A 24,930-nucleotide genomic window follows, 5' to 3' on the forward strand; every position below is an offset into this window, starting at 1 on the left:
CCCCCTCACAGCAAGCTGCTTCAGCAACGTCTAGATGATATCTTGGGCCTTTTGAAGAAACCTTCTAACCCGTCTTCTGGTAAAGACTTGTCTCTTTCACCAGTGTCTTTGGTGGAAGAGGAAAGTGATAAGGATGAGGAAGGAAACTCTCCTCCTTCAGCTTACACATCGCTACTTCAATTATTCGAAGTTTCCCTTCCTTCTTCTCACCTGCAGCTCCCGCATCTCCTGCATCTATCTCCCTAATGAGTAACGTTCCTGTTGAGACTTCAAGACTGCCTAATATGGTACTCTCCACCTAAGCTCTTAACAAAGTCAAAACCTGGCTCTCGGATATGAGGGAACAAGAGAAATACAATTTCAGTTATCCTCCTTCTCGTCTTTTGAAGAGAGATGTTTGCATTATGCAACCGGAGAAGCTCCTTCCTTGGGGGCGGCTGCCTCCTCCCAAGTGGACTTCTCTGGCTTCTTAGACTCATTCCATTGATCGGCCTTTTCTGCGGCCAAAGTTATGTTCTCTTCGTCAGAATTAGATCTTATGATGAAGAATCTATTCAAGGTCTTCGAGATTGTGAGTATTTTGGGCTGGTCGGTAGGCGCCATTGCACGGAAAGTTCAAGAATATGCCTCCTTGCCTGCAGGTTTTTCTTCTGATGTCTTCGGGGTCCTGTCATGTGTAGACAATGGGATAAGAGATGAAGCACAGGAGTTGGCTTCACTCTACACCATGGGAGTGTTAAAGAAGAGGGAGTTATGGTGTTCATACACCTCTAAGGGAGTCACTTTAATTCAAAGGTCTGCACTTCTTTTTCTTCCCTTTCACAAGACAGTTTGTTCGCTCAGTTAGTAGTTAACGAGATTTCTTCTGATTTACAGTAGAAATCCACCCATGATCTATTAGCGAAATCGTCAAGGTGCACTGAGGAGACTCCTGCTGTTAATTTCAAGTTATCATCTCCTCTGCAATCCTATCTCTTTCGTGGTGGCAGGCAAAGATCTTCTTCAAGATCAAGGCCTAACATACGGTTCCTGTCGCAGACTTTCAAGAAGTCATCATCAAAACCCTCCTCTAGAAAGTGAATCAAATTTCCTCCATACTCCAGTGGTTGCCAGACTCCTTCAGTATTGGGAGAAATGGAGCAAGAGAGGGACGGAGCAGCGAGTTGTAGCAGTTTTGAGGAGTGGCTACACAATCCCTTTCCTAGAAAAACCTCCTTTAGTTAAGATGCCGATCGCCTTAACTGTCCACTCCAAGAGTTAGAGGAGATTTTTGGCTCTTGCAAGGTAAGTTTCATCTCTCCTCGAGAAGAAGGCGATAGAAGTAGTCCCAGATGTAAGTTCGGAAGGGTTCTACAATCAGCTTTTCGTAGTTCCAAAGGCATCAGGAGGATGGAGGCCAGTCCTGGATGGGAGAGCTATAAATGTTTTTACAGTACTCAAAAGACCAAATTCTGAATGGAGACAACTCGTTTGATACTCTCATCCATTCGGCAAGGAGACTGGATGGTCTCAGTATATCTACAGGACAACTACTTTCACATCCTAATACACCTGGACTCTCGAAAATATTTGAGATTTGTTTTTCAGGACCAGGTGTTCCAGTCCCGGACCCTGTGCTTCGGGCTGTCAACAGCCCCTGAAGTCTTCACACACATTCTTGCTCCCCGGCAGGTTGGCTCCACCTGATGGGAATCAACATAGCGTTATATATGGACAATTGGATCCTTTGCTCCATATTGAAGGAACAATGTACGGAGGGCCTTCGGAAAACATTACTTCTTGCCCAAGACTTGGGCTTACTGATAAATCAGGAGTCACAGATGACTCCTTCACAGGAGATAGTTTGTTTGGGAGTGACTCTCAATTCTCATCTTTTTCAGACTTTTCCCTCTCAGGAGAGAGTAGAGTCTTGCCTACGGAAGATAGACAAAATTCTTCATCTCCAGGCATGTTCGGCGAACAATTGGATGAGTCTCCTTGGGACGTTGGCCTCCATGGACCAGTTCGTCTCCTTGGGGAGACTTCACTTGAGAGTGTTACAGTTTTTTTTAAGAGAAAAGTGGGATAGGGAAAGATTTCCAGACTCCTTCATGTTCCTGGTGACACAAGAAATCAAGGAGCACCTACTTTGGTGGAAGTCAAGAGACAGGTTGCTGGAAGGAAAGCCTCTGTTCCTGCAGAGCCCAGACCTAAACTTCTATGCTGACACATCAGATCTGGGCTGGGGAGCCCTTTTAAGGGACAAGGAAATCTCTTATGGCACATAAATGTCAAGGATTAAAAGCAATCCACTTGGGTCTGATAGCTTTTTCATCGGAATTGTTGGAGAGGACGGTAGCAGTACACTCCGACAACACAATGGCCCTGGCATATATAAGCAAACAAGGAGGAACTTGTTCATTTTCCCTCTGCGAGGCAGCGAGGGACCTCCTTCTCTGGGGGGACCAGAATCATACGAAGTTAACGACCAGATTTGTCCAGGCAAACTCAATGTGTTGGCAGATCAGCTCAGCCAACAAAACCAAGTCATCCCCACAGAGAGGACTCTTGATCTACAGGTCTGTCTAGATCTATGGAGATTGTGGGGAAAGCCAATGTTAGATTTCTTCACAATGTCGAGAAGTCATCGGCTTCCTCTTTTCTGTTTTCCAGTCCCAGATCTGCAAGCATGGCCAACGGATGCCTTGCTTCTCGACTGGTCCAACAAGTTCCTGTATGCATTCCCTCCTTTAGGAATGATAAGGGATGTGCTGAACAAGTTCCACCTACACCAGAATGTGTCAGTGAATCTGGTAGCTCCCTTTAGGCCCTTAAGGGAATGGTTCCCAGAGCTCATAGATCTGCTGGCAGACTTTCCGAGACTCCTCCTGCAGAAGAAAAAGCTTCTCAGAGAACCCCACTTCAGGCACTTTCATCAAGGTTTGTCTTCTCTGGCTCTGACAGGATTCAAACTGTCAAAAGACTCCTCAGAACAAAGGGTTTTTCAAGGGAGGTTGTGGAAGCTATTTCAAAATGCAGATGTCGATCCTCAGCTAACATCTACCAAAGGAAATTGTCAATTTTATATAAGTAACTTACCGAGTAATTACATAGCTATTGGTTCCCTAACCTACGGCAGCTTAGAAATTCAAAAGTTGCGTGGTGGCGCTGTTATCGTTAGTGTGTAGGTGACAACATCCCGCCACTATTTGGAACTCGAGGAAACAAACCAGTGGACAGCTCAATTCGTTTTCTGCCGGCTTCCGGTTAACATGGGAAGTTTGCACGCAGCTGCTTTTTCGCCTTTCGGCTTTGCTTTGCATGAATTTGGTGAAGTACTCAGAATTTGTTGCTTTGTGGCTTGCTGCCATTGTTGAATTGTCGTTCGGGTTAACTTTAGTTTATTTAGTTAACAATGTCGGATTCCAGTTCATCTAGTATTCGCTTTTGTTCTGAGGGTTGTAGAACTAGGCTAACTAAGCTTTCATACAATTCTCATACAAAATGCACTAAATGTAGGGGGCAAGAATGTAGTCAGGATAATACTTGCATAGAGTGTCAGGATTGGGAGGATAAGAAATGGAAAACATTGAAATCTCGTCTAGACAAATTAGAAAGGGATAAGAAGAGGAAAGCAGCCATTAGGGCTAAAGGTAGGGCTAATGCAGAGTCCATTCCTTTGGAAAATGTAGGGGATGACAGAACTATCACTCCTTCAGTTCCTCCTCCTTCTCCTACCCTAACTCCTCCTACTTTACCATCTGCTCCTGTTCCAGGTTTCCATGATTCCGCTCTTAGTGCCATTGCCAGCATCGAATCTAGGTTTGATCAGAAATTTACTGTATTATCTAGTACCATTATGGATATGGGGTCAGCTATTAAATCTCTAATGGAAAAAATTGTAAGTGTTGACAGTGCGGTGAGAAGTGATAGTGCTGTGGATATTGAGGAGGTGGCTGTCCGTCCCACCGAATCTTCCAGTCCGCGCAAGAAGCCATATTGCTACTCTTCTCCTTCGCGCCCACTCAAGAGACATGCGAATATTAGCAATTCTTCTCCCCTGGCTGTCAAGAGGTATAGAGAGACTAGCCCTCAACCTTTCTGCAGCTTTCAAGTCCAGCCTGATTCTCCTGCTCATCTTCGTTATTTCTTTGAAGACAGTCCTGAGCGCTATAAGCGTTCTAAGCGCCCATCTTCTTCCGAGCGCCAAGCGCCCGCCGACTTGCGCCAGACTTCCACTGATGAGCGCCTGCCGACTCATGCCAGAATACTGCCGACAAGCCCCAGAATTCTGCCAATGAGCACCTGGCGCCCGCCGATATACGCCAGAATTCCGCCAATGAGCGCCAGGCGCCCGCCATCTCGCGCCAGACTTCAGTTCTAGAGCGCCCGGCGCCAACTCGCGTTGGAAGTCCCGTGGATTATATCTAGGCGATTGGCTTCTCTGCTCAACATCAAAGGAAAAATGCACAGAGGACTTGAGAAGAACGCTTTGCCTGACACAGAAGTTAGGCATCCTCATAAACAAAAAGAAATCCCTTCTGATTCCGTCTCAGGAGATTCCCTATTTAGGGATGATACTGAACTCTCAGACTTTTCGGATGAAGAGTTAGAGGAATTTATTTCTGGTGATAGAAATTCATTTCTCGCTATAATGTGGTTCGGATTCCACAATAAGCTGTAAGTCCTGTTGCTAAGTAACCAATTGGTTCTTAGCCACGTAAAATAAGTCTAATCCTTCGGACCAGCCCTAGGAGAGCTGTTAATCAGCTCAGTGGTCTGGTAAAACTAAGGTATACTTAACTCAGACTTTTCGGGCTTTTCTGTTGCCCAAAAGAGTCGAGAACTGCCTTCAGACTGTCAGTCAGTTCCTTGCTCTTCCTTCCTGCTCGGCAGTGCAGTGGATGAGTCTTCTGGGGACCCTTGCTTCAGTAGAGCAATTTGTAAATCTAGGCAGACTGCACATGAGACCCCTTCAGTTTTTCCTCAAAATGAATTGGTGCAGAAAACCCAACCAGACTCTTTTCATCTTCCCGACATTACTGGAAATCAAAGAGGATCTCCAGTGGTGGTCAGTATGGAGAAAGACTTCGGGAAGGGAAGTCTCTTTTCCCAGTGCACCCAGACCTTCAGTTTTATTCAGATGCCTCCGACCTAGGCTGGGGCGTGCTTCTGGAAGGTCGGAAAGTCTCCGGAACATGGACTACAGAACAACAGAATGCTCACATCAACATAAAGGAACTGAGAGCAATTCACCCGGGCCTTCAATACTTCTCGGATCTGGTCCGTGGCAAGAAGATTGTAGCACTTGCGGACAACACCACAGCCCTTGCATATATTCACAAACGGGGGCACTCATTCCTTCTCCCTGTACAAGACGGCGAAAGATCTCCTTCTGTGGGCGGAAGAGAACCAAGTCTCTCTTGTCACCCGGTTCATTCAAGGGAGGATGAACGTGATTGCAGACAAATTAAGCTGCCTCAAACAGGTCCTTCCAACCAAATTGACCTTAAATCCAGTAGTCTGCGACAACCTTTGGAAACTGTGGGGCAAACCCACAGTTGATCTTTTCACGACGTTGAGAAACCACCGTCTGCCCCTCTTTTGCTCTCCGGTCCCGGATCCTCAAGCATGGAGCAGGGACGCCATGCTTTTAAATTGGACAAACTTAGATGTGTATGCTTTCCCTCCTTTCGGAATGATCAGGGAAGTAATCAACAAGCTGTCAACGCATCAGAACACCTCCATGACCCTTGTAGCCCCATTTTGGCCGAACAAGGAATGGTTTCCAGACTTGATTCGACTGCTGGTAGACTACCCAAGACTTCTTCCACAGAAATGGTCTCTGCTCAGACAACCCCACTTCCTCAGATTCCACCAAAGATTATCCGCTCTGGCCCTGACAGGCTTCAGACTGTCAAGCGCCTTGTCAGAGCAAAAGGGTTTTCGAGACAAGCTGCAGAGGCAATTGCGAAATGCAGGCGAGCTTCTTCTACAAAGCTCTACCAGTCAAAATGGACAGTCTTCAGATGGTGGTGCAGCCACCATAACGTCTCTTCTTCTGAAACATCTATAAGCCAAATAGCCGACTTTTTAATATTCCTAAAGTCCATCAGGAAGCTATCGACCTCTACCATCAAAGGGTATAGGTCAATGCTCAGCTCAGTTTTTAAGCACAGAGGAATGGACCTCTCTTCTAATCAAGATATCACTGATCTGATCAAATCCTTCAATACGTCCAAGAAAGATAGCTCTTCCAATGTCTCTTGGAATTAGATGTTGTACTGAAGTGACTCTCAGGTCTTCAATTCGAACCTCTTCGTTCGGTTTCCCTCAGGAATCTCACGAAAAAGACTCTCTTTTTAATGGCTCTCGCTACTGCCAAACGATTAGCAAGTTACAAGTAATAGGCAAGAGAATAGGCTTTGCACAAGAGAACGCAGTCTGCTCTCTTTCTCTTGGTTTCCTCACAAAGAATGAGGACCCTTCTAAATCCTGGCCTAGGTCCTTTGTCATCAAGAACCTTATGGACATCTTAGGACCTGAGGAAAAAGAAAGACTCCTCTGCCAAGTGAGGTCCCTCAGGTACTATCTTCAGAGGACAGAAAAGATTAGAGGATCTTCGAGCAACCTCTGGTGCTCTATTAAAAACCCAGTTTGCCCGCTCTCCAAAAATGCCATACCCTTTTTTCTGAGAGAATTAATATTAGAAGCCCACTCTCAGATCCAGGAAGAAGCTTTTCCTCTACTTAAGGTTAAGGCTCATGAAATTAGGGCAGTAGCAACTTCCCTCACTTTTAAACACAACTTGTCTCTTTCTTCAATCCTACAGTCGATGTTCTGGAGATGCAAGTCCATATTCGCCTCACACTACCTCAAGGACATAGAAACTGTATTTGAAAATTGTAGCACTTTAGGACCTTTATCTGTAGCTAGCATGGTGCTGGGAGAGGAAGCATGAGGAATCTATCTGTTCCTTTGCTATCCACTCGCCTTGACAAGGTTTTGAGTCATTGGGAAGCCTAGGGTACATTGTACCTGGAGTACCACAGTTCGTACTTTATCTTAGATAATGGTTGGATTTTTTGGTTTTATTCTGTGGTGTAGGTGACAGTGTTTTCATTTTGTATTCTGGTCTTCGCCCAGGGCAAGGGCATCTTTTAAAAAACTTTGTCAGCATACAGTGTACTTCCTCCGCTGCAAAGTTTCCCACTAATGTAGTGGCAACCCTTGGCTATACTGCCACGTCCACTACAAATTGAGAGAAGTGCCGACCAGAGGCAGTACCTTCCTGCAGGAGCTCTCTCAACAGGTAAGGAAACAACAAACATTTATTCAATGTTAGCGACCTTTCTAGTACAAAATCATTACTTAATGTTTTGGAGTAGAATATGTCCATGCTCTTTCCCACCTCCTTACAATGTGGAATCAGCTATGTAATTACTTTTTAAGTTACTTATATAAAAATGACATTTTTATGATAAAATAAAGTTTTATATATACTTATCAAGTAATTACATGATCGGAGCCCGCCCTCCTCCCCTTGCATGAACATAAGAGCGTAAAACGAATTGAGCTGTCCGCTGGTTTGTTTCCTCGAGTCCTGGATGGTGGCGGGACGTTGTCACCTATGTACTAATAACAACAGCGCCACCATACGAACTTTAATTTCTAAGCTGCCGTAGGTTAGGGAACCAATAACTATGTAGTTACTTGGTAAGTATATATAAAACTTTATTTTATCATAAAAATGTCATTTTTCTGTAGTTGGTGCAAAAGTAATATAATATCTTCTTCTAAAACAACTCTGACAGAGATTGCGGACTTCCTTTTGTTCCTGAGGAACTCTAAAGGCTTATCCTTGTCTACCTTAAAAGGCTACATGGTGATGCTGAGCTCTGTGTTCAGGCACAGGGACCTGGACATATCCTTGAATCGGGACCTTTCAGACTTGATTAGGCCTTTTGACACAAAGAAACAAAAGCACTCGGAACTTGTTTCTTGGAATGTGGACATAATCATGGAATGGCACTCCAGACCCCCTTGTGAGCCTTTGAACTTGACTTCATTCAGAAATTTGACCAGGAAGACACTCTCTTTTAATAGCCTTATCAACAACCAAAGAGTCAGTGAGATTCAGTCCATTGACAAAAGGGTCTGATTTTCAAGAGGCCATGCAATCTGCTCCTTTACCTTAGGTTATCTCGCTAAGAATGAGAACCCGGCCGGTCCTTGGCCCCAATCCTTGAGCATTAAGGGTTTAGCAGATACACCAGGATCGGAAGAAGTAGAGAGGATCCTTTGCCCTGTGAGAGCCCTAAAATTTTATCTGCACAGGACTGAGAAAATTAGGGGTTCTTCAAGCAATCTCTGGACTTTGGTCAAGGATCCTTCTCGTCCTATTATGAAGAATGCTCTGGCCTTCTTCTTGAGGGATATCATTCGTGAAGCACATTCACAAATGAGAGACGAGGATTGTCCTGTCTTGAAAGTAGGAACTCATAAAGTAAGATCTGTAGCTACTTCATTAGCATTTAAATACAATTTCTCTCTCCTCCATCCTCCAAGCTACTTACATGCGGTGTAAATCTGTACTGTATTTGCATCACATTACCTCTGAGATGTGGAAATGACTTTTAACAATTGCAGTATCCTAGGACCTTTATTGATGGCTGGCATGGTACTGGGGGAGGGAGTATAGGTAGCATGCCTTCCACCCTTACCTCTTTGCCTTGAATCATGGTGTTGAGTTCTAGGGGAGCTGGGGGGTACTTGGTACTTGGACATCCACCTGTTTTTTAGAGGTTGGTGGTGATATTTTAATTTTATGGTGTAGGTAACAGCATGTTTTTATTGGGTTGATGATGGTACTGTGCCCTGGGCAGGGACAAAATTTTTTGTGCTTCATTTAGCCTTCGGAGGAGTCTTTCGCTGTGGAGTTCCCACTCATGTAGTAGACGACCCTTGGCCATACAGCCACGTCTCTATGGGTTAAGATGAGCACAAAACCAGAGGCAGTAACTTCCTGCTGCGGCTCTCTTACCAGGTAAGGAAACAACAAGCATTTTGGTAATGTTAGCAGATTTTATTCCCTTGACTCATTAAATTTACTCATGTTTTGGGGAAAGAATAGTCCATGCATCCCACCTCCTGTCAATGTGGGAATCAGCTATGTAATTACTTGGTAAGTTACTTATATAAAAATGACATTTTTATGATAAAATGGGATTTTATATATACTTAGCAAGTAAATACAGAGTGGGAGCCCACCCACCTCCCCTCACATGAACATTGTGCATGAAACAAATTGAAGTTCTTTGCTTAGTTGTTCCTCTCTTTCCCAAAAGTGGGCAGGGTCAGTTACCTACACCGAATCAAAACAAAAAAGAATCTCTACCGCAAATTTCAAATTTTAACTGCCGATAATAGAAACTGTTAGCTAAGTAATTACTTGGTAAGTATATTAAAATTCCATTTTATCATAAAAATGACATTTTGTGGTCAAAATTGATATTTTACTCAAGGTCCTTGTTCCCTTACATATGTTTTAGATGTTTTACAAAGAGATTTCTTCTTTTGCAGATGAACAAAATCCTCCTGATGAAGGTGTTGATTATGAAGATGCCATTTCAGCAACTGGTACGTCATATTTTATATAGACTTGCACAAATATGATTATCATGATTGTTCTCTAATATTTAGGAGACTGTGTTGCTAGATTTTTAGATACCCTAGTAATTTTAGGAAAATTTTTTTATCCTTTTGAAAATATCTATAGTCTATGATGTACATCAGTTAGAAGAAATTTTCAAGTCATGAAGCAGTTTAAGGGAAAGACGTTACATGGAAACTACAAAATATAATTTCTTTTAGTACAAATCCAATTACAGTAGTTATATATGCTTACTCCTGTGGTCCAGCACTTCCAGGCTCACACACTACAGGAACAGAACACTCCCCCATTGGCCATACACTTATTTAGGAACCACTGATACACCCTCTGAACAAGCCATTCCCCTGTGTCCAGCTAATTTACAGTGTTCCTCGAATTTGCTATTAATTTACTAAAATTCATTTATATCCATGATTCTTTTTATGTAGACTTTTGTCATCTTTCTTTTGTGATAGATTTAGTATTGTATTATGAATAATTTTTCGTTTGTAAGTGTTAGCTGTAGTCAGAAGGCAACCAGCTGGTCTGTATAAGTGTCAGAGGGACTGCTGCTGTCTTCCACAATGCAAAAGGTGCATGCTTTACCTACTAAAACAACCCTGTTAGCTGAGCCAGTTTTTTACTCTCCTAACTGCATGGCCACTAGCATTGTGTCTTTTGCTTTAACCTTACCTCAGGTACTGATATAATGTAAAACTTAGGTTTGTTCCAACACGATATACAAACCGTCGGTCCTTTACATTAGGAATTACTTTCAGGTGTAGGCTGGAAACAGCCGTGAAACTCTTGAGCAAGGTGGTTAGGCAGTAACTACCGCCAGGTAGGCGGGAATACCCTCCTGCCCGGATGTAAACATTCCAGTTTGCTTTCGGCTGTCATGCGTTGCTGACGTGTTTTTCGTTCTCTCCGCCTGACTGTCGTTAAGCTCTTGTTATCCCTGTGGGATCTTTCTGTATTTTTGTTTATATATATGTGTGTTTGATATTTATTAATACAAACCCACGATTTGTGATAACCTTGCATAAGCCGTCGTTCTCTGCCTGTGTCTTGGGTTTGACGGCTAAGGGCGTAATTGGAGCAGTGTAACCAAGTGGTAATGCTTCTCTTCCAGCAGCCCTTTACGTAAATACTGAAGGCGCCCCCATACATTCAGATATATAGTTTGGGACGTAATATCTTCACCCCTACATTCATTGGGACGTAAGAGTTCGTTCCCTTCTTGGGCTTCCGCCCTCCGTGTATAAGCGGCATCACTAATTCCTTCCTACTTATGCTGTGTGTTGCTCGCCACCTGCGCTTGGAGAACTACGGGCCGAGTGGGAGGTTGCGGGTGTCGTCGATAAGTTCCGCTTCCACGGCGCCCTTGGTCGCCTCCCCTCCGTCATTTTTTCTCTTCCTGTAGGTTCCTCCTTCTCCCCTTTAGTAGATCTCTCTCCTTCGCCCTCTTCGCTCGCTCGGTGAAGGCCAGGGGCGGGGAGCGATCGGGCAACCTTGTCTAGAGTACCTCCTCCCGCTGCGTAGGGCAGTTCCCCTTGTACAAGAGGAGTCTCCCTCTGCTAATCATCTTTGCTTTTCTTTCAGGTTGACAGTGAGCATCGCAGACACAGCATTAGTTGGCTGGATATATCAAAGGATATCTCGCATGAAGCAGTCCAGACATTCATTCAGTGTTGCTTTGGGATCGACCACAATACCTGGTTAGATGACATATTTCCACGTCGGGATCGTTCTGACTCTGTTCCCGCCAATGTGGATCGATCGCTGTCATTGCTGGTCTTCATGTATGGTGTTGCAATGGCTCCGGCGTATCTGTGGTCCATCTGCTCCTGCTGTTCCCTGTGTTATGCTCTTGTCAACTCGACGACAGTCTCTGGGCTGCTCTTCCTGGTCTCCTGCCGCAGCCGCCCTGATCGTTCCTGTCGCTGCTGGTGATTTTCAAGTGACATTTCTGTCCGTTGCAGTAGCTCCTGCCTTCCGAACCATTAACGTAGCTCCTGCATTGGCTGTTGCGATGTCTGCCATCCTGTAGAAGATGTTGGCATGAAGGGGAAGGAAGTCGCCTTGTGGAAGTGATGTTCCTGGCCGTTGCAATAGCTCTTGCCCTCCGAACCTCTGCTGTAGCTCCTGCATCGACTGTCCTGATCATTCCTGCCGCTTCTCCTGGCGGTCGTGTCCTGGGCCGCGTCTGTTGTGTTCCTGCCGGACTGCCCTGGAGGTTACGATGTTTCATGTCCACCATCCTGTAGAAGATGTCGGAGTGGAGGTGAAGGAAGCCGCCCTGTGGAAGTAGCAGCTGTCTTCATCATCTTATCTTTGATTTCGTCTTCTGCTGCGTCTTCCCTTCCTCTCCCGAAGTCCAAGGGGGTCCCGAGAATCGGACAGACCTCCGTCGGCTGAAGGAGAGGAAGGCTGCTTCTTCCCCTTGATGCCCTTGGACATCTAGGGACTGCCTCCTTCTGAGGAGGCAGTGGGTCTCTCGTTGGCTCTTCCCGACCTTCGGGTTAGGAAACCGATTCACATAGCCCAGGGTTTTGTGTTTCGGAAGCCGTGGGCGCACAGACCTCTGTTTGCGATCCCGTTCCCAGTCCTAGAGGTTCCGCCTCTAAGATGGGGGCTGCTTCGGGCACTAGTTCGTGAGCCGCTCCGAGTGCTCGAGATTCTATGGAATATCGAGTATCCCAATCTGGTCTGGAGAGATTTTCGTCAGCCCAGTTCGGGAGCAGTGCTAGAGAGAGGGCCGAGGCACCCAGGTGTCTCTGCTCTTCCTGCCAGCACTGCAAGCGCTCCCAGAGTGCTTGCCAGTGCTCAGTCGGGTTCCCAGCCTGGTGTCTCGATCCTGTTGGTTCGAACATCAGAAGAAGCAAGGAAGAGATTACCTTTGGGAGTCCTGCAGGACTTCTAAGGGACTGACTCTCTTCTGGGAGACAAGTTTCTCTCGTTGGCTCTTCCCGCCCTCAGGCAGGAACCGATTCGCATTCTCCTGTGCGATCTTGCTTTTCGGGGGCCGCGAGAGCGCGGCCTCTCGATACCATGCCCTCGTTGCCAGTCTTGGAAGTCTGCGTCTAAGACTGGTTCTGTGTTTGGTTCTTTCGATCTCTTAGGAAACAAAGCAGCCTCTCCCGATTTTTGGGAGTCTCGTGGGTAGCTCGAATTCTATGAATCACGAGCGCTCTCCTGACGAGAGGCACAGGACGAGAGAAAGTGCCGAGACACCCAGGTGTCTGGTTGCTGGACACCCGGGTGTCTGGGTGCCGAGGCGTCCCGGTGTCTGGGTGCCGAGACGCCAGGTGTCTAACTTACTGCTCGCCAGCTGCTCGGTTGTTGCTCGGGCTTCTTCTTGTGTCTTGAACTTTATGGTTCGAGCATGCAAGATAGCAGACACAGAATTCCCCTTTGAACCTTCTTCTTGAGGGGCCTCAGCCTCGAAGGAGTTTAGAGTTCGGGAAACTGGCAATTGTTCACAGCAGACGAGTCCGGCCTGCCCAGTTACGATTGTGTTCTCGCGATCGGCTCGCGCTTACGAGACTGGCTCAGCTCAACTCGGCTTGCCAGACTGGCTCGGCTCAGTTCGGCTCGCCCCACCTGCCTCCCAGTCCGCCGCATACCAACCAGCTGGATCGCGTTCGCGTGATCGGCTCGGCCCTACTTGGTTTTTTAAACATCTAACTTACCTGGTAGTTATATATATAGCTTAAGTCCCTGACGTCACGGCAGAATTTCAAAAAACTCGCGGCAATCCAGGTACCTGGAACCATTCCAACTATTCCTCAGATCTTCCCTGCCGCCGTGCCGGTAACATCGTTGGAATTTCGCTCGTAGCCCATGTTTTTCGCAGCTTATTTTGGTGAAGTACACTTTGGCTTTGGCTTTTGCTCGTTTTTAAATTTTGATTGGTTTGACCCTTTGCTTGTTTTGATCTCTCTTTGGAATTTTCTTACAACATGTCTGACTCTTCATCGAGTGTGAGAATGTGTGTGAGGGGATGTAAGACCCGGCTTGCTAAAGCCTCCTTGGATCTCCACTCAGTATGTGTGAAGTGTAGGGGTAAAAGTTGTGAGTTGGACGATAGATGTGATGAATGTTTGGGTCTATCTGAACGGGAATGGATTGATTATAGTCGGTATGTGAGAAAGCTTGAAAGGGACCGGCTCAGAAGAGCCAAGAGTACTATGTCTCGCTCTTCTAGGGATAGCCAGGGAATAGTTAATTCTTTGCCCCTTGCTAACTACCCTATTGATCCTTCTCCCGTAGTGGTAGTCTCTGAACCCCCTACTGAAACAGGTAAAGACCCAACACTTGAAGATATGATGGCGGCCATTCAGGCCCTGGGCCAACAGGTTAAATCCCTCACAGAAGACAGGGATAACATGTGGCCGACAATGAGAGATCTGAAAAATACAAGTGTTAGTGCAAGTGCAGTGGAGGGTGCAACCGCTCGGACCTGTTGTGCTCCTAGCCCTAGACCTCTTCCAAGCTCCCCAACCCCTGGGAGAAGGAAAGTCGACAGGCGAAGGGAGGCGAGAGGTTTTAGCTCCCGAGCGGTCGTCCCCTCGAGCGTTCCTGTTGACGCTTCCCAGGACGCTCACCCTCGCCATAGGAAAGGCGAGGTAATGTTGTACTCTTCATCGTCGGACGACGCAGTCCCCAGACGGGGCTGGCGTCATGTGTCGGAGTCGAGACCTCTCAAGAGGAAGTTACCCCCTATTGAGGGACGTCATGATGAGACTTCTCAGGCTCCAGGTTGTAGCCACTGGAGCAGCCCGGAGCGCTTCCCTTCTAGCTCCAAGGGTAGCTCTCCTGCTAAGAGCAAACGTAGACAATCCTGTTCAGTCAGGACGCCAGGCAGCAAGAGTGTGGTGGACGCATTGCTGCCTTCCGTACATGCTCCTCCTCCTCCTTCGGATTGGTACTCGTCTGCTGAACCCTCACCACAATCCATTCTAGACGATGAGGAGGAAGTAATTCACGTAGTTGAGGCTTCTCCAGCCTGTCCCCAGCAGCAGGAAGCCCCGCAGATAGCTTTACTGCAAGATATGCAGCAGACGTTGTCTTCTCTGGTGCAAGTGTGGCAACCAGGCAGAGAGAAGAAGGATAACAGACGTCCAGCTAAAGCTTCGAGATGTCCAGATGTTCAAGACGCTGAACGTAGTGAAAATGAAACTCTAGACGCGGGATGCACTGGCGTTAAGCGTCTAGGAGTGAAACACCATGACGGCAAGCATCAAGGAACTGGACGCCAAGACGACAAGCGTCAAGGCATTGGACGTCAGGGCGTCAGGCGAAGATGTTGGAAGCCAAGACGTGGAGGTAGCTCAGGGCGCAGGATGCACTGGCGTCAAGCGTCTGGCATTAGAGCACCAAAAAGTCAAGCTTCAGGAGTTTAGGGCGTCAGGACGCCCGAGGTAACTCTGGGCGCGGATGCACTGGCGCCAAGCGTCCAGAAACGCGAACACCACAAGCGCCAAACAGTAGGACGTCAAGGGAATGGACGCCAGGACGTCCAAGCGATCGAGAGGCTGGATGCCAGGGCGATATAGCGAACGCTCTGACAGCTCGGATACGGCATCCAGTTTGAAGACGTCGCCACTTGGTAACGGCCAAACAGTCGGATGAGGTGGACGATATCTCCCTCCTTCTCCAGACAATCATTTAGACAAAGTTACCGACGAAGAGAAACACGAAGAGAAACACCCTCATCGGACTTAAAGAAACTGATGTCAGTGTTTACGGAACTTTTTCTGGCGAACTTTGTTCCAGCTGCCCCTCGATCTCCTCCTTCTCAATTTACTTTAAGGAAGACTTGAAGAAAGCAGTGTTTACTGAAGATGATTATGTCTCGCTCTTCCAAACGAGCATTGAAAACCATGTAAGATTGGATGGCCACTAAGAAGGATCAAGGCCGAACCGTGTTCTCTTTCCCCCCGGCCAGACTAGCGTCTAGATCGAGCATTTGGTATGAGACTGGAGAAGCTCTTGGCCTGGGAGTTCCTGCCTCATCCCCGGGGGACTTCTCTAGTCTCGTAGATGCTTCACGCCGCGTAGCCATGGGAAAGGCGAAACAGTGTTTTGGTCTCCATCGGAGATGGACCACCTCCTCAAAGGGCATCTTTTAGGGCCTTTGAGGTCTTTAACTTCTTGGACTGGACCCTGGGAGCCTTGGGGAGGAAGACGGAAGACTTTAAGAACACTGGCGCAGAGGAGCTTATTCACCTCATGTCCTGTATGGATAAGGCAATCAGAGATGGTGCCAACGAACTAGCGGCTCATTTTCAGCAGGCATCTTGAAGAAAAAGAGGCCCATCTTTGTTCTTTTTCTGTCTAATGGGGTCACGCCCATTCAGAAGTCGGAACTTCTTTATGCTCCGCTATCTTCACATCTGTTTCTCAAGGAAATAGTTAAAGACATTACTTGGCCTTAGCACAAAAAGGCCACACAAGATACAATAACGAAGACAGCGAGGAAAGTGCTTCCAAGTGAGCTTCGTCACTAAAAAGAAAGGCTGCATTAGGAGAAGCTCCTGTGACTCAGCCCTTTCGTGGAAAATCCAACAGTAGAGGAAATACGAGACCCGCTGGTAAAAGAACAACAAAGAGAGGCTCCAGGCAAGGAAGAGCCAGAGTCTGACGTGAAGCACCTTCAGACAGCGGTAGGAGCCAGACTGACCAACTTCTGGCAAGTGTGGGAGAAAAGAGGAGCGGACCTATGGTCCATTCAGTTACTCAAAGGGGTACAGGATCCCTTTCCTGAGGAGACCCCCTCTAGCAGCAAGACCAATAGACCATTCAGCCAAATACAACGACAGAACCAAGGCAGAGGCTCTACAACAAGTGTCTATGATGTTGCAAAAGGAGGCCATAGAGAGGGTTCAAGATCTGGAATCCCCAGGATTCTACAATCGGTTATTCCTGGTCCCCAAAAGCTCGGGGGGTTGGAGACTGGTGCTAGACGTGAGTGCACTCAACGTTTTTGTGCAGAAAACAAAGTTCACAATGGAAACGACAAAATCGGTTCTAGCAGCGGTCAGACAGCACGACTGGATGGTCTCACTGGACCTCCAGGATGCATATTTTCACATCCCCATACGCCCGAGCTCCAAGAAATATCTGAGGTTCGTCCACAGGGGAAAGGTATTCCAGTTTCGGGCTCTCTGTTTCGGCCTAAGCACCGCTCCACAGATTTTCACAAGGCTGATGACCAATGTAGCAGGTTTTCTTCACACGAGAGGCATCAGAATCTCCTTGTACTTAGACGACTGGCTCCTCAGAGCTCCTTCCCGCACACACTGCCTGGAGGATCTTCAGACCACGATACAGTTCTCGGAGGAATTAGGTCTGCTGATAAACAGAGAGAAATCTCAGCTGATCCCATCCCAAGAGGTTCTGTACCTTGGGATGAAGATTCAGAGTCAGGATTTTCGGGCTTTTCCGTCTGTAGCAAGGACGGAACAAGCCTTAGGAAAACTTCAGGACTTTCTAAAGAGACAGACATGCTCGGCGAGGGAATGGATGAGTCTGCTGGGGACCCTTTCCTCGCTAGAACAGTTTGTCTCCTTGGGAAGGCTGAATCTACGCCCGTTACATTTTCATCTAAATCAGAACTGGGACAAGGAAATAGAACTGGAGACCAAGTGCATCCCCATTTCGGAACCAATAAGGCCGTATTTAGAGTGGTGGAACGACCCCGTCAAGCTCCAGGAGGGCCTTTCTCTACATCAGAGGAACCCAGACCTAGTGTTGTTCTCCGACGCGTCGGACTCAGGATGGGGAGCAACACTAGGGAAGGAAGAAGTCTCGGGCTCCTGGACCAGAGAGCAGGAGAAGTGGCACATCAACCAGAAGGAACTAACTGCAATCCTTCTAGCTCTCAGGGAGTTCGAACACATAGTGGAGAACAGAGAGGTGCAGGTCAACTCCGACAATACGACAGCGTTGGCCTACATCAGCAAACAAGCAAGGGGGCACTCACTCCAGGTCTCTATACGAGACAGCAAGAGAACTTCTTCTCTGGGCAAAGGAGAAGAATGTCAAACTAGTAACCCGCTTTATCCAAGGGGAGAAAAATGTGAGGGCGGACATTCTGAGCAGGAAAAATCAAGTCCTCTCAACAGAATGGACGCTACATCAGGACGTCTGCAGAAGCATGTGGCGACTTTGGGGACGTCCGTGCATAGATCTCTTCGCCACAGCGCAAACGAAGAGACTGGAAACTTACTGCTCTCCCGTACCAGATCCCGAGGCGACATACATAGACGCGTTCCTGATGGACTGGTCCAACTTGGACATGTATGCAATTCCCCCTTTCAAGATAATACACAAGGTACTGCAAAAATTTGTGTCACACGAGGGGACCAGAATGACCCTTGTGGCCCCTTACTGGCCAACAAGAGATTGGTTCACAGAGGTACTGGAATGGATGGTGGACATCCCGAGGAGCCTACCTCAGAGAGTAGATCTACTCAAACAACCCCACTTGGAAAGATATCACCAAAACCTCCAAGCGCTACAAGTAACTGCCTTCAGACTATCGAAAAACTCACAAGAGCTAGAGGTTTTTCGAAGGAGGCAGCTGGCGCTATCGCAAGAGCAAGTAGGTCATCCACCATTAAGGTATACCAATCCAAGTGGGAGGTATTTAGAGGATGGTGCAAGAACAACCATGTGTCCTCTTCCAGTACCTCTGTAACCCAAATAGCGCACTTCCTGCTACACCTTAAGAGGAAGCTTATTTTTTCTACCTCTACCATTAAGGGGTATAGGAGCATGCTGGCAGCAGTTTTTAGACATAGAAACTTGGACCTGTCAAACAATAAGGATCTCCAGGACCTACTCAGATCCTTCGAAACTTCCAAGGAGAGAGTAGAGAACTCACCAGCATGGAACCTAGACGTGGTCCTGAGGTTCCTCATGGGGATTAGGTTCGAACCCTTACAGAGAGCATCTTTAAAGGACCTCACCATGAAAACTTTTCTTGGTCAGTTTGGCCACAGCGAAAAGAGTTAGTGAGATACATGCCTTCAGCAAGAATATAGGCTTTAGACAAGGCAAGGCAATCTGCTCACTGCAACTAGGATTCCTTGCAAAAAATGAACGCCCATCACAACCCTGGCCCAGAGTGTTCGAGATTCCGAATCTAACGGACATCACAGGGGAGGAGAGAGAGAGAGTCCTATGCCCGGTAAGAGCTCTAAGGCACTATCCGGATAGGACAAAGGACTTAAGAGGAAATTCAGAAGGGCTTTGGTGCTCAGTCAAAAAGCCCTCTGTGCAGATGTTGAAGAATGCTCTGTCTTATTTTATCAGACAATTGATAAAAGAAGCACATATGGAATGTAGCGAGATGGACCACAAGATTCTGAAAGTGAAGACGCACGAGGTCAGGGCAGTAGCAACCTCTGTAGCATTTAAACAGAACAGGTCCCTGCAGAGTATCTTGGACACGACCTTCTGGAGAAGCAAGTCAGTATTTGCCTCTCACTATCTAAAACAAGTCCAAACATTATACGAAGACTGCTATACGCTGGGTCCGTTTATAGCATCTAATTCAGTAGTGGGAGAGGGGAATACCCCTACAATCCCATAAACCAATACCCTTTTTCTTACCTTGGAATTGAGAATTTTTATGGTTGTTTGCGAAGGCTGGACGCAGTCTTCCGCAATCATTGGGATGAGAGTTTTTAGATATTGTGTGTTTATTTGGGTTTTTAGTCAGGTGGTCGTTTTGTTCCTTGGTAGCGCCCGGAACAAGGGTATTGAGAGGAGGTCTAGTCACATAGAGGTTATACACCGGTTGACAGCCCCTAGAGATTTTCAGCCCCCTGGGTGGATCGCTGGATCTCTTAAGGAATACAGACATAATGAGGCAGGAAAACATTGAAGTCAGCTTCCTTAACAGGTAGGAACCTAGAGTTGTTTTGCAACTTTAATTATATTATAATTCCAACGATGTTAGCTGTCTCTGACCCTCCACCAAAGGTGTCAATCAGCTATATATATAACTACCAGGTAAGTTAGATGTTTAAAAAAGGGATTTTGACAAAGGAAAAATCTATTTCTGAGGAGGCCCGTGTCACCGGTGAAATTCCATACTAACACGAATTTCTAGGTATAAAATGCTAGATATACCAGAGAAAAAGAGCTTTCAGGAATGCTGGGGTTACTACCCCAGATCGAGCGATCTTCCACAATGGAGATGTCTGTATAACCAAGGGTGAGTGAAAGGATCACAACCACAGAGCCACACTCGAAAGACATCCCCATGTCAAAACCCCTCGGAAAGAGCGGTGAGCCGTTCCAGCCCCCACGCTCATCCGCCCGCCAGGCCGGCGACTCCAGCGCCATCTACACTCATTCCAGACTAGCACCACCCCCAGGCTTGGCATGTGCAAGTAGGGGGGGGCGAAAGCAACTTCTGGGAGGGTCACCGGGTGACACGGGGCCTCCCTCAGAAATAGATTTTTCCTTTGTCAAAATCCCTTTTCTGAGTCCAGCCCCGTGTCAGCCGGTGAAATAGTGACAGAAAATCATGCCGAGACTGCAAACTACAGAAAAAAAGACAAGGTGATCTGAACAAAAAACACAGGCTATGAAAAAAGATTTAATTAGAATATCTCTCCACATGAAAATATGATTAGTAACAGGTAAGTACATTAATACAACCTTAACAGTAGAATACAAAAACAGGCACACAATGTAAATATAGTAGGCAAAATACATCCAATAATACAAAATTACAAGGAGTAAATATAAACTTATACCTAAGAATAAAGAGAGACATTTACAACATGAGAAATTTATGGGGTACATGGAGCAAAATAAAAACAGCCCAGCACCCCTAAGACAATCCAAAATCACAGCATGTCAAAATACAATCACCAAGAAAGATAATATTAAAGGCAATAACAACATCAATTATGAGGAGCAAGGCAGTGAGGCATGATCGATCCAGAAGGGCAGGCAGAGAAGTAAATGAGGTAGGCGGGTGGGGGGGAAGGGAGAAGGCGGTAGTTAGTGCCTAACCACCTTGCTCAAGAGTTTAACGGCCGATTCCAGCCTATGCCTGAAAGTAATTCCTAATGTAAAGGACCTTAGGTTTGTATAGTTAGGAAAAATACAATTTTCTTTCAAAAATTGTGATGTTGCATACCTTGCCAGGAAGTGCTAGCCAGAACTCTTTATCCTTGCTGTAGCATTAGTGCTTAGAGTTCTGGCATTACTGCTCAGAGCTCTAGTCATGCTAATGACGGAAATACTTCGTCACTAGGCAGGAGTAATGAGTGATATCATTCTCATGATATGAGAATAGCAAAGAGGCAGAAGTACTCAATGTTCCAAGGAGTTGTAAGTATACTTTAGATTCAAGCGGTTTTGTTGGCTCAGGGAATTTCAGTGGCTTTTCCATAAATTCATATAAAGCTTAGTATACAATTTCACCATCCTGTTGAGTGAGATTTATAGTCATGTATGCAACTTTATATGGCCATCTTTTAGACTCAAATATGTAAGTGCTATAGCACCTTGCTCCTACCAGTAATCAGCTCACCTATTTTACTAGAGAAGAATTTCAATTCTTGCACTGTGGACTCGATAGTTTGCCATGACGTGACTATTATTTCCATAGCCTGTACGATGGAAATTTAGCCCACCTCTTCTTGTGAGCTCTGCTCATCCAACCAGTCACTTGCAAGAAGCTCATGCCACAAAGGCTCAACTTTACACAAATTCATCAAACCACTGAAAGAAATCAGGGAATTAATATCAGGACTCAAACGGTTCATGACAAAGATAGCTCCTGCTCTGTTATTTTAACAGACTTATCACAGGTCATATCAAAGATAGACATCACTTTGTCAGTGGTAGACAAACTTCTGGTAAGGGAAGGGAAAGCACTAGAGGCCACCAGTGCCACAGTAAATAATTTGGACAGGAAGAAGAGAACGTGTTCACCATCCTCCCTTTGATGGATTTACCTATTGCTTTCAGTATTGAAGCAACATTCAGGCCTTCACCAAAAATTATGAACTTGAGGTTTGTCTCTTAAGGGGCAAGATTTAATTCCAACCTGAAAGATGTAAATGTTTGCCCAGTATGTTGAAGCTTTGTTATGGGTTTGTGAATCGTTTGGATTAGGGAGAAGACCGAAGGCTACTAAAGTGTCATTTGTGTCAAAGCCAGATCCAAACAGAGGTCAGGATTTCACTGTGAGGTTTTGATCATCATGCTGTAGTGGTAGTAAAAATGACCTTAAGGATCAAGTTACATGGAATTTATTAAAATAAGGCAATTATAGGTCATTGGTGACTCCACATATACAGGTATAATTGGTGCAGCATCATAAGTGGGTGGCTTGTTCTGTGTCGGCCAGACAGCCTCATGCAGGAATTGAAGCCTCAGGTAGAGACCTATCCTCTTAATTATCCAGAACCTTAGTAGTAGTTCTCTCTGTAAATGAAGCTGATTATGTTGAGAAATTTGTACCATGGATGATAGTCATAGCTAATTAGTAAGAATGGATTCTGGTTACTGCTAGTAAGGTTTTGGAGATTGCCACCAAGAATCAAATTTATCCAAAGCCAGGATGTTAATTGCTTTGCTAGATAGAGCATCCGTCCTCAATATCAGTATGAGCTCTGCACTGGATAACAGTTTTTGAGAAAAGAGATGTGTTATTGAAAGATCTCTTTGATTTGTTGTCTGCTTCAAATTTTGAGAGCTGGAAAATCTTAGATATCTTGGGTCATTACTTCATTCTTCTGGACATAGAGAAAATAATCACAAGGAGGTTAGATGCTTCCAATGTGAGAGCTGCCGAAAAATCCTTGGGGAGATTGACATTATTTTGTTTTCCACAGTCTTCAGGTAATTCAGGCTTTGACAGCCATCTGGGTCACCTGGACCCCAGCCAAGATACCCTAACCAGTAATCTGAACAGACAAACCTCATCTAAAAGGACCTTCTAGGGCCTTAATGAATAGACATTACTGAGGGTTTTTGCAGCATCCTTTTGGCCCCTAGCTGCTCCCACTTTTTGGCCTTCTACTTTACCTCCATTTTCCATCTTTTTTTATCAATCTTGCTGTTCAAATAATCAAACTCCATTTTTTCACTGTCTAAAGCACTGAGTGATTGGAAATGCATCAGTGCTTGGCTTTATAGCTGAATTTTAATAAATCATCATTAGGATAGAGGTTGAAGGACCTCAAAAAGTTTCCTTGTCCTGTGAGAGTAAGAAGGAGGTCTCCACTGTCCATGCCAGTCTGCTACTGGTGGGGGGTTGTCTTCATTAGTTCTGAATCCCAAATCATATTCCTTGCTTTCATAAGCCATAGGGTTCTATTGCAATAACACCATTGTTTTATGAATGTGGTCAAGTTCGACTTGACCATTTAATTTAGCCATGTGCAGAAAAAAGAATATCACTGTTAAAGTTTATGGCCAACTCTTTGGTTAGAAGTAGCTACATAAAGAGAAGCCTTTCCTCTTAAATAGCTACTCATGCATGTGTAAACTGATGGGGTTTGTGCTTCATAGAATTGGTGGCAACAAATATTTTTTATATACAAACCCACCAGTTCCCACAAATTACCCTCCTCCCATCCTTATTCTTGCTATGGCAAGTCTAGACAACACAGGGAATTCCCAGATTCTGGTTCCTGGGTATTGAGAGAGTTGTCATCTTTCATTCCTGTGGTGTGTGTCTGGAGCTGCTTGACCATAGGACGAGATATTTATATACTAATGTGCTTGCTTAAAAAGATTTTATGTTGTAAAAAATTTCATTTTATGAGTGATCCAGCAAAGGGTAATTATTTATCTCATTTTGAACATTAGTCACCTGTTGTGGTGTAGAGTAATTTAGAGACATAATTTAGAGACGTGTCATTTGTTTGTTATGAAAATGCATGTTAAGCTCTGACTCAGTGAAGTGTGCTGTTATAATTAATTTCTATTTTGATTCACTCAAAGTTACTTTTCCCTCATAGTCAAGCTCTCCTCCTCCACCTCTTGTTCCCGTCACTCTTATGGGAGGAGAGATAAAAGGGGAGTCTAAGGTCTATTGCAAGGAGCCCCTTGGGTTTCTCACTAGCACTCTTCCTTTTTGAAGGAAGGTGGAGGCTCTCGATCACCTGTGGAAGCAGATATGGGTTCCCTGTACCTACCAACTTAGACAAGGCTCTCTTGTGTAATCCTTAGGGGTCACAATGAAGGAGTCTGTTCGTTCTGTTTGCTTACCAGGTGCTTTTTCTCAGTATCAGGCACTCGGGTTTTTGGGACACCTCCCTTCCCCTTGTGTCTATGAGTACGTGCAACCCATCTTTTCAGGATGATGTGGTGTTTGCACTAGCCACACTTCTGTCCCATTACCCTCTGAATGGGTCAAGGGGTATAGAACCAGAACTGGCACTACCTGCTTGCTAGAAACATGCACATTTTTAGGATTCTGAGCAACACAGGACCTTTCAAGGAAAATATCTTTAAGGTCTTCCCCCTGCGTCTCTTTGGAGATACAGTCATTAGAACCTGTGTCAACGATTGTATGGTTGCATACCTGTGTTAGTGCTCATTCCTCAGACCATGCACCTACCTCAGGTGTTTGGGATAATACAATCCTGTCCATACCTGATCAGCAGACTGGTATCCTTCCTTCTGTGCTTCCTTGAAGTATGTGTGGTTGGAGTATCCTGTCCTATTTGCTAGGTGTGGGTTCAGCCTTAGGACCCAGTGGTGGACAGGTTCAAGGCATATGATTTCTGGGATATGTCAGCTTGGGTTTAGATACAATTCACATATACCCCAGTGTGCAGCCACACTACTTTTTCAACCGGTATACAACCATCAGCTGCAGAAGATGAGGAAGTCTATGGGTCCTTGAACCATTTTTCACCATCTCCTTCAAGTGGAGGGAGAGTTAGCAGTCATGAAGTGTTCTGTGCATGTGTATCAACAATTCACCTTTGCCTTCTGGGCATGATTGGTTGAGTCAGTGTCATTTCCTCTCTTCTGTTTCATGTGATTGTAAGACTGAGTAGATGTTGGGTTTTTGGTGGTGTGTGACAGACCTCTGCTTTTCAGTACTTTGAGTAGTGGGAGATTCTGTTTGGATGCAGTCTTGTTACACTCTTTTACATAGCACTTTCTAACCCTCTCTCAAGCAGCTTTTTATTAACGTATGCTTTCCACAAAGTTCAAGTACTTGTCATACACTCTTTGTTGGTGTATAAGCAGGTTTTTTGTGTGCATTCAGGACATCTGCATTACAGTTCCTTGTGATTTTATTCTCA

General features: G+C 45.7%; 1 protein-coding gene across 1 annotated transcript in view; it reads left to right on the forward strand.

Annotated features, from left to right (window-relative positions):
* LOC136837264 (synaptic vesicle glycoprotein 2B-like) overlaps window positions 1–24,930 on the forward strand; it is a 406,633-nt gene that overhangs the window by 40,290 nt on the left and 341,413 nt on the right. The window contains 1 exon segment of the mRNA XM_067102003.1: window positions 9,562–9,618. Coding sequence (XP_066958104.1) covers window positions 9,562–9,618 — 57 coding nt within the window.

The sequence above is a fragment of the Macrobrachium rosenbergii genome, chromosome 58 (assembly GCF_040412425.1).
Source record: "Macrobrachium rosenbergii isolate ZJJX-2024 chromosome 58, ASM4041242v1, whole genome shotgun sequence".
Taxonomy (NCBI): domain Eukaryota; kingdom Metazoa; phylum Arthropoda; class Malacostraca; order Decapoda; family Palaemonidae; genus Macrobrachium; species Macrobrachium rosenbergii.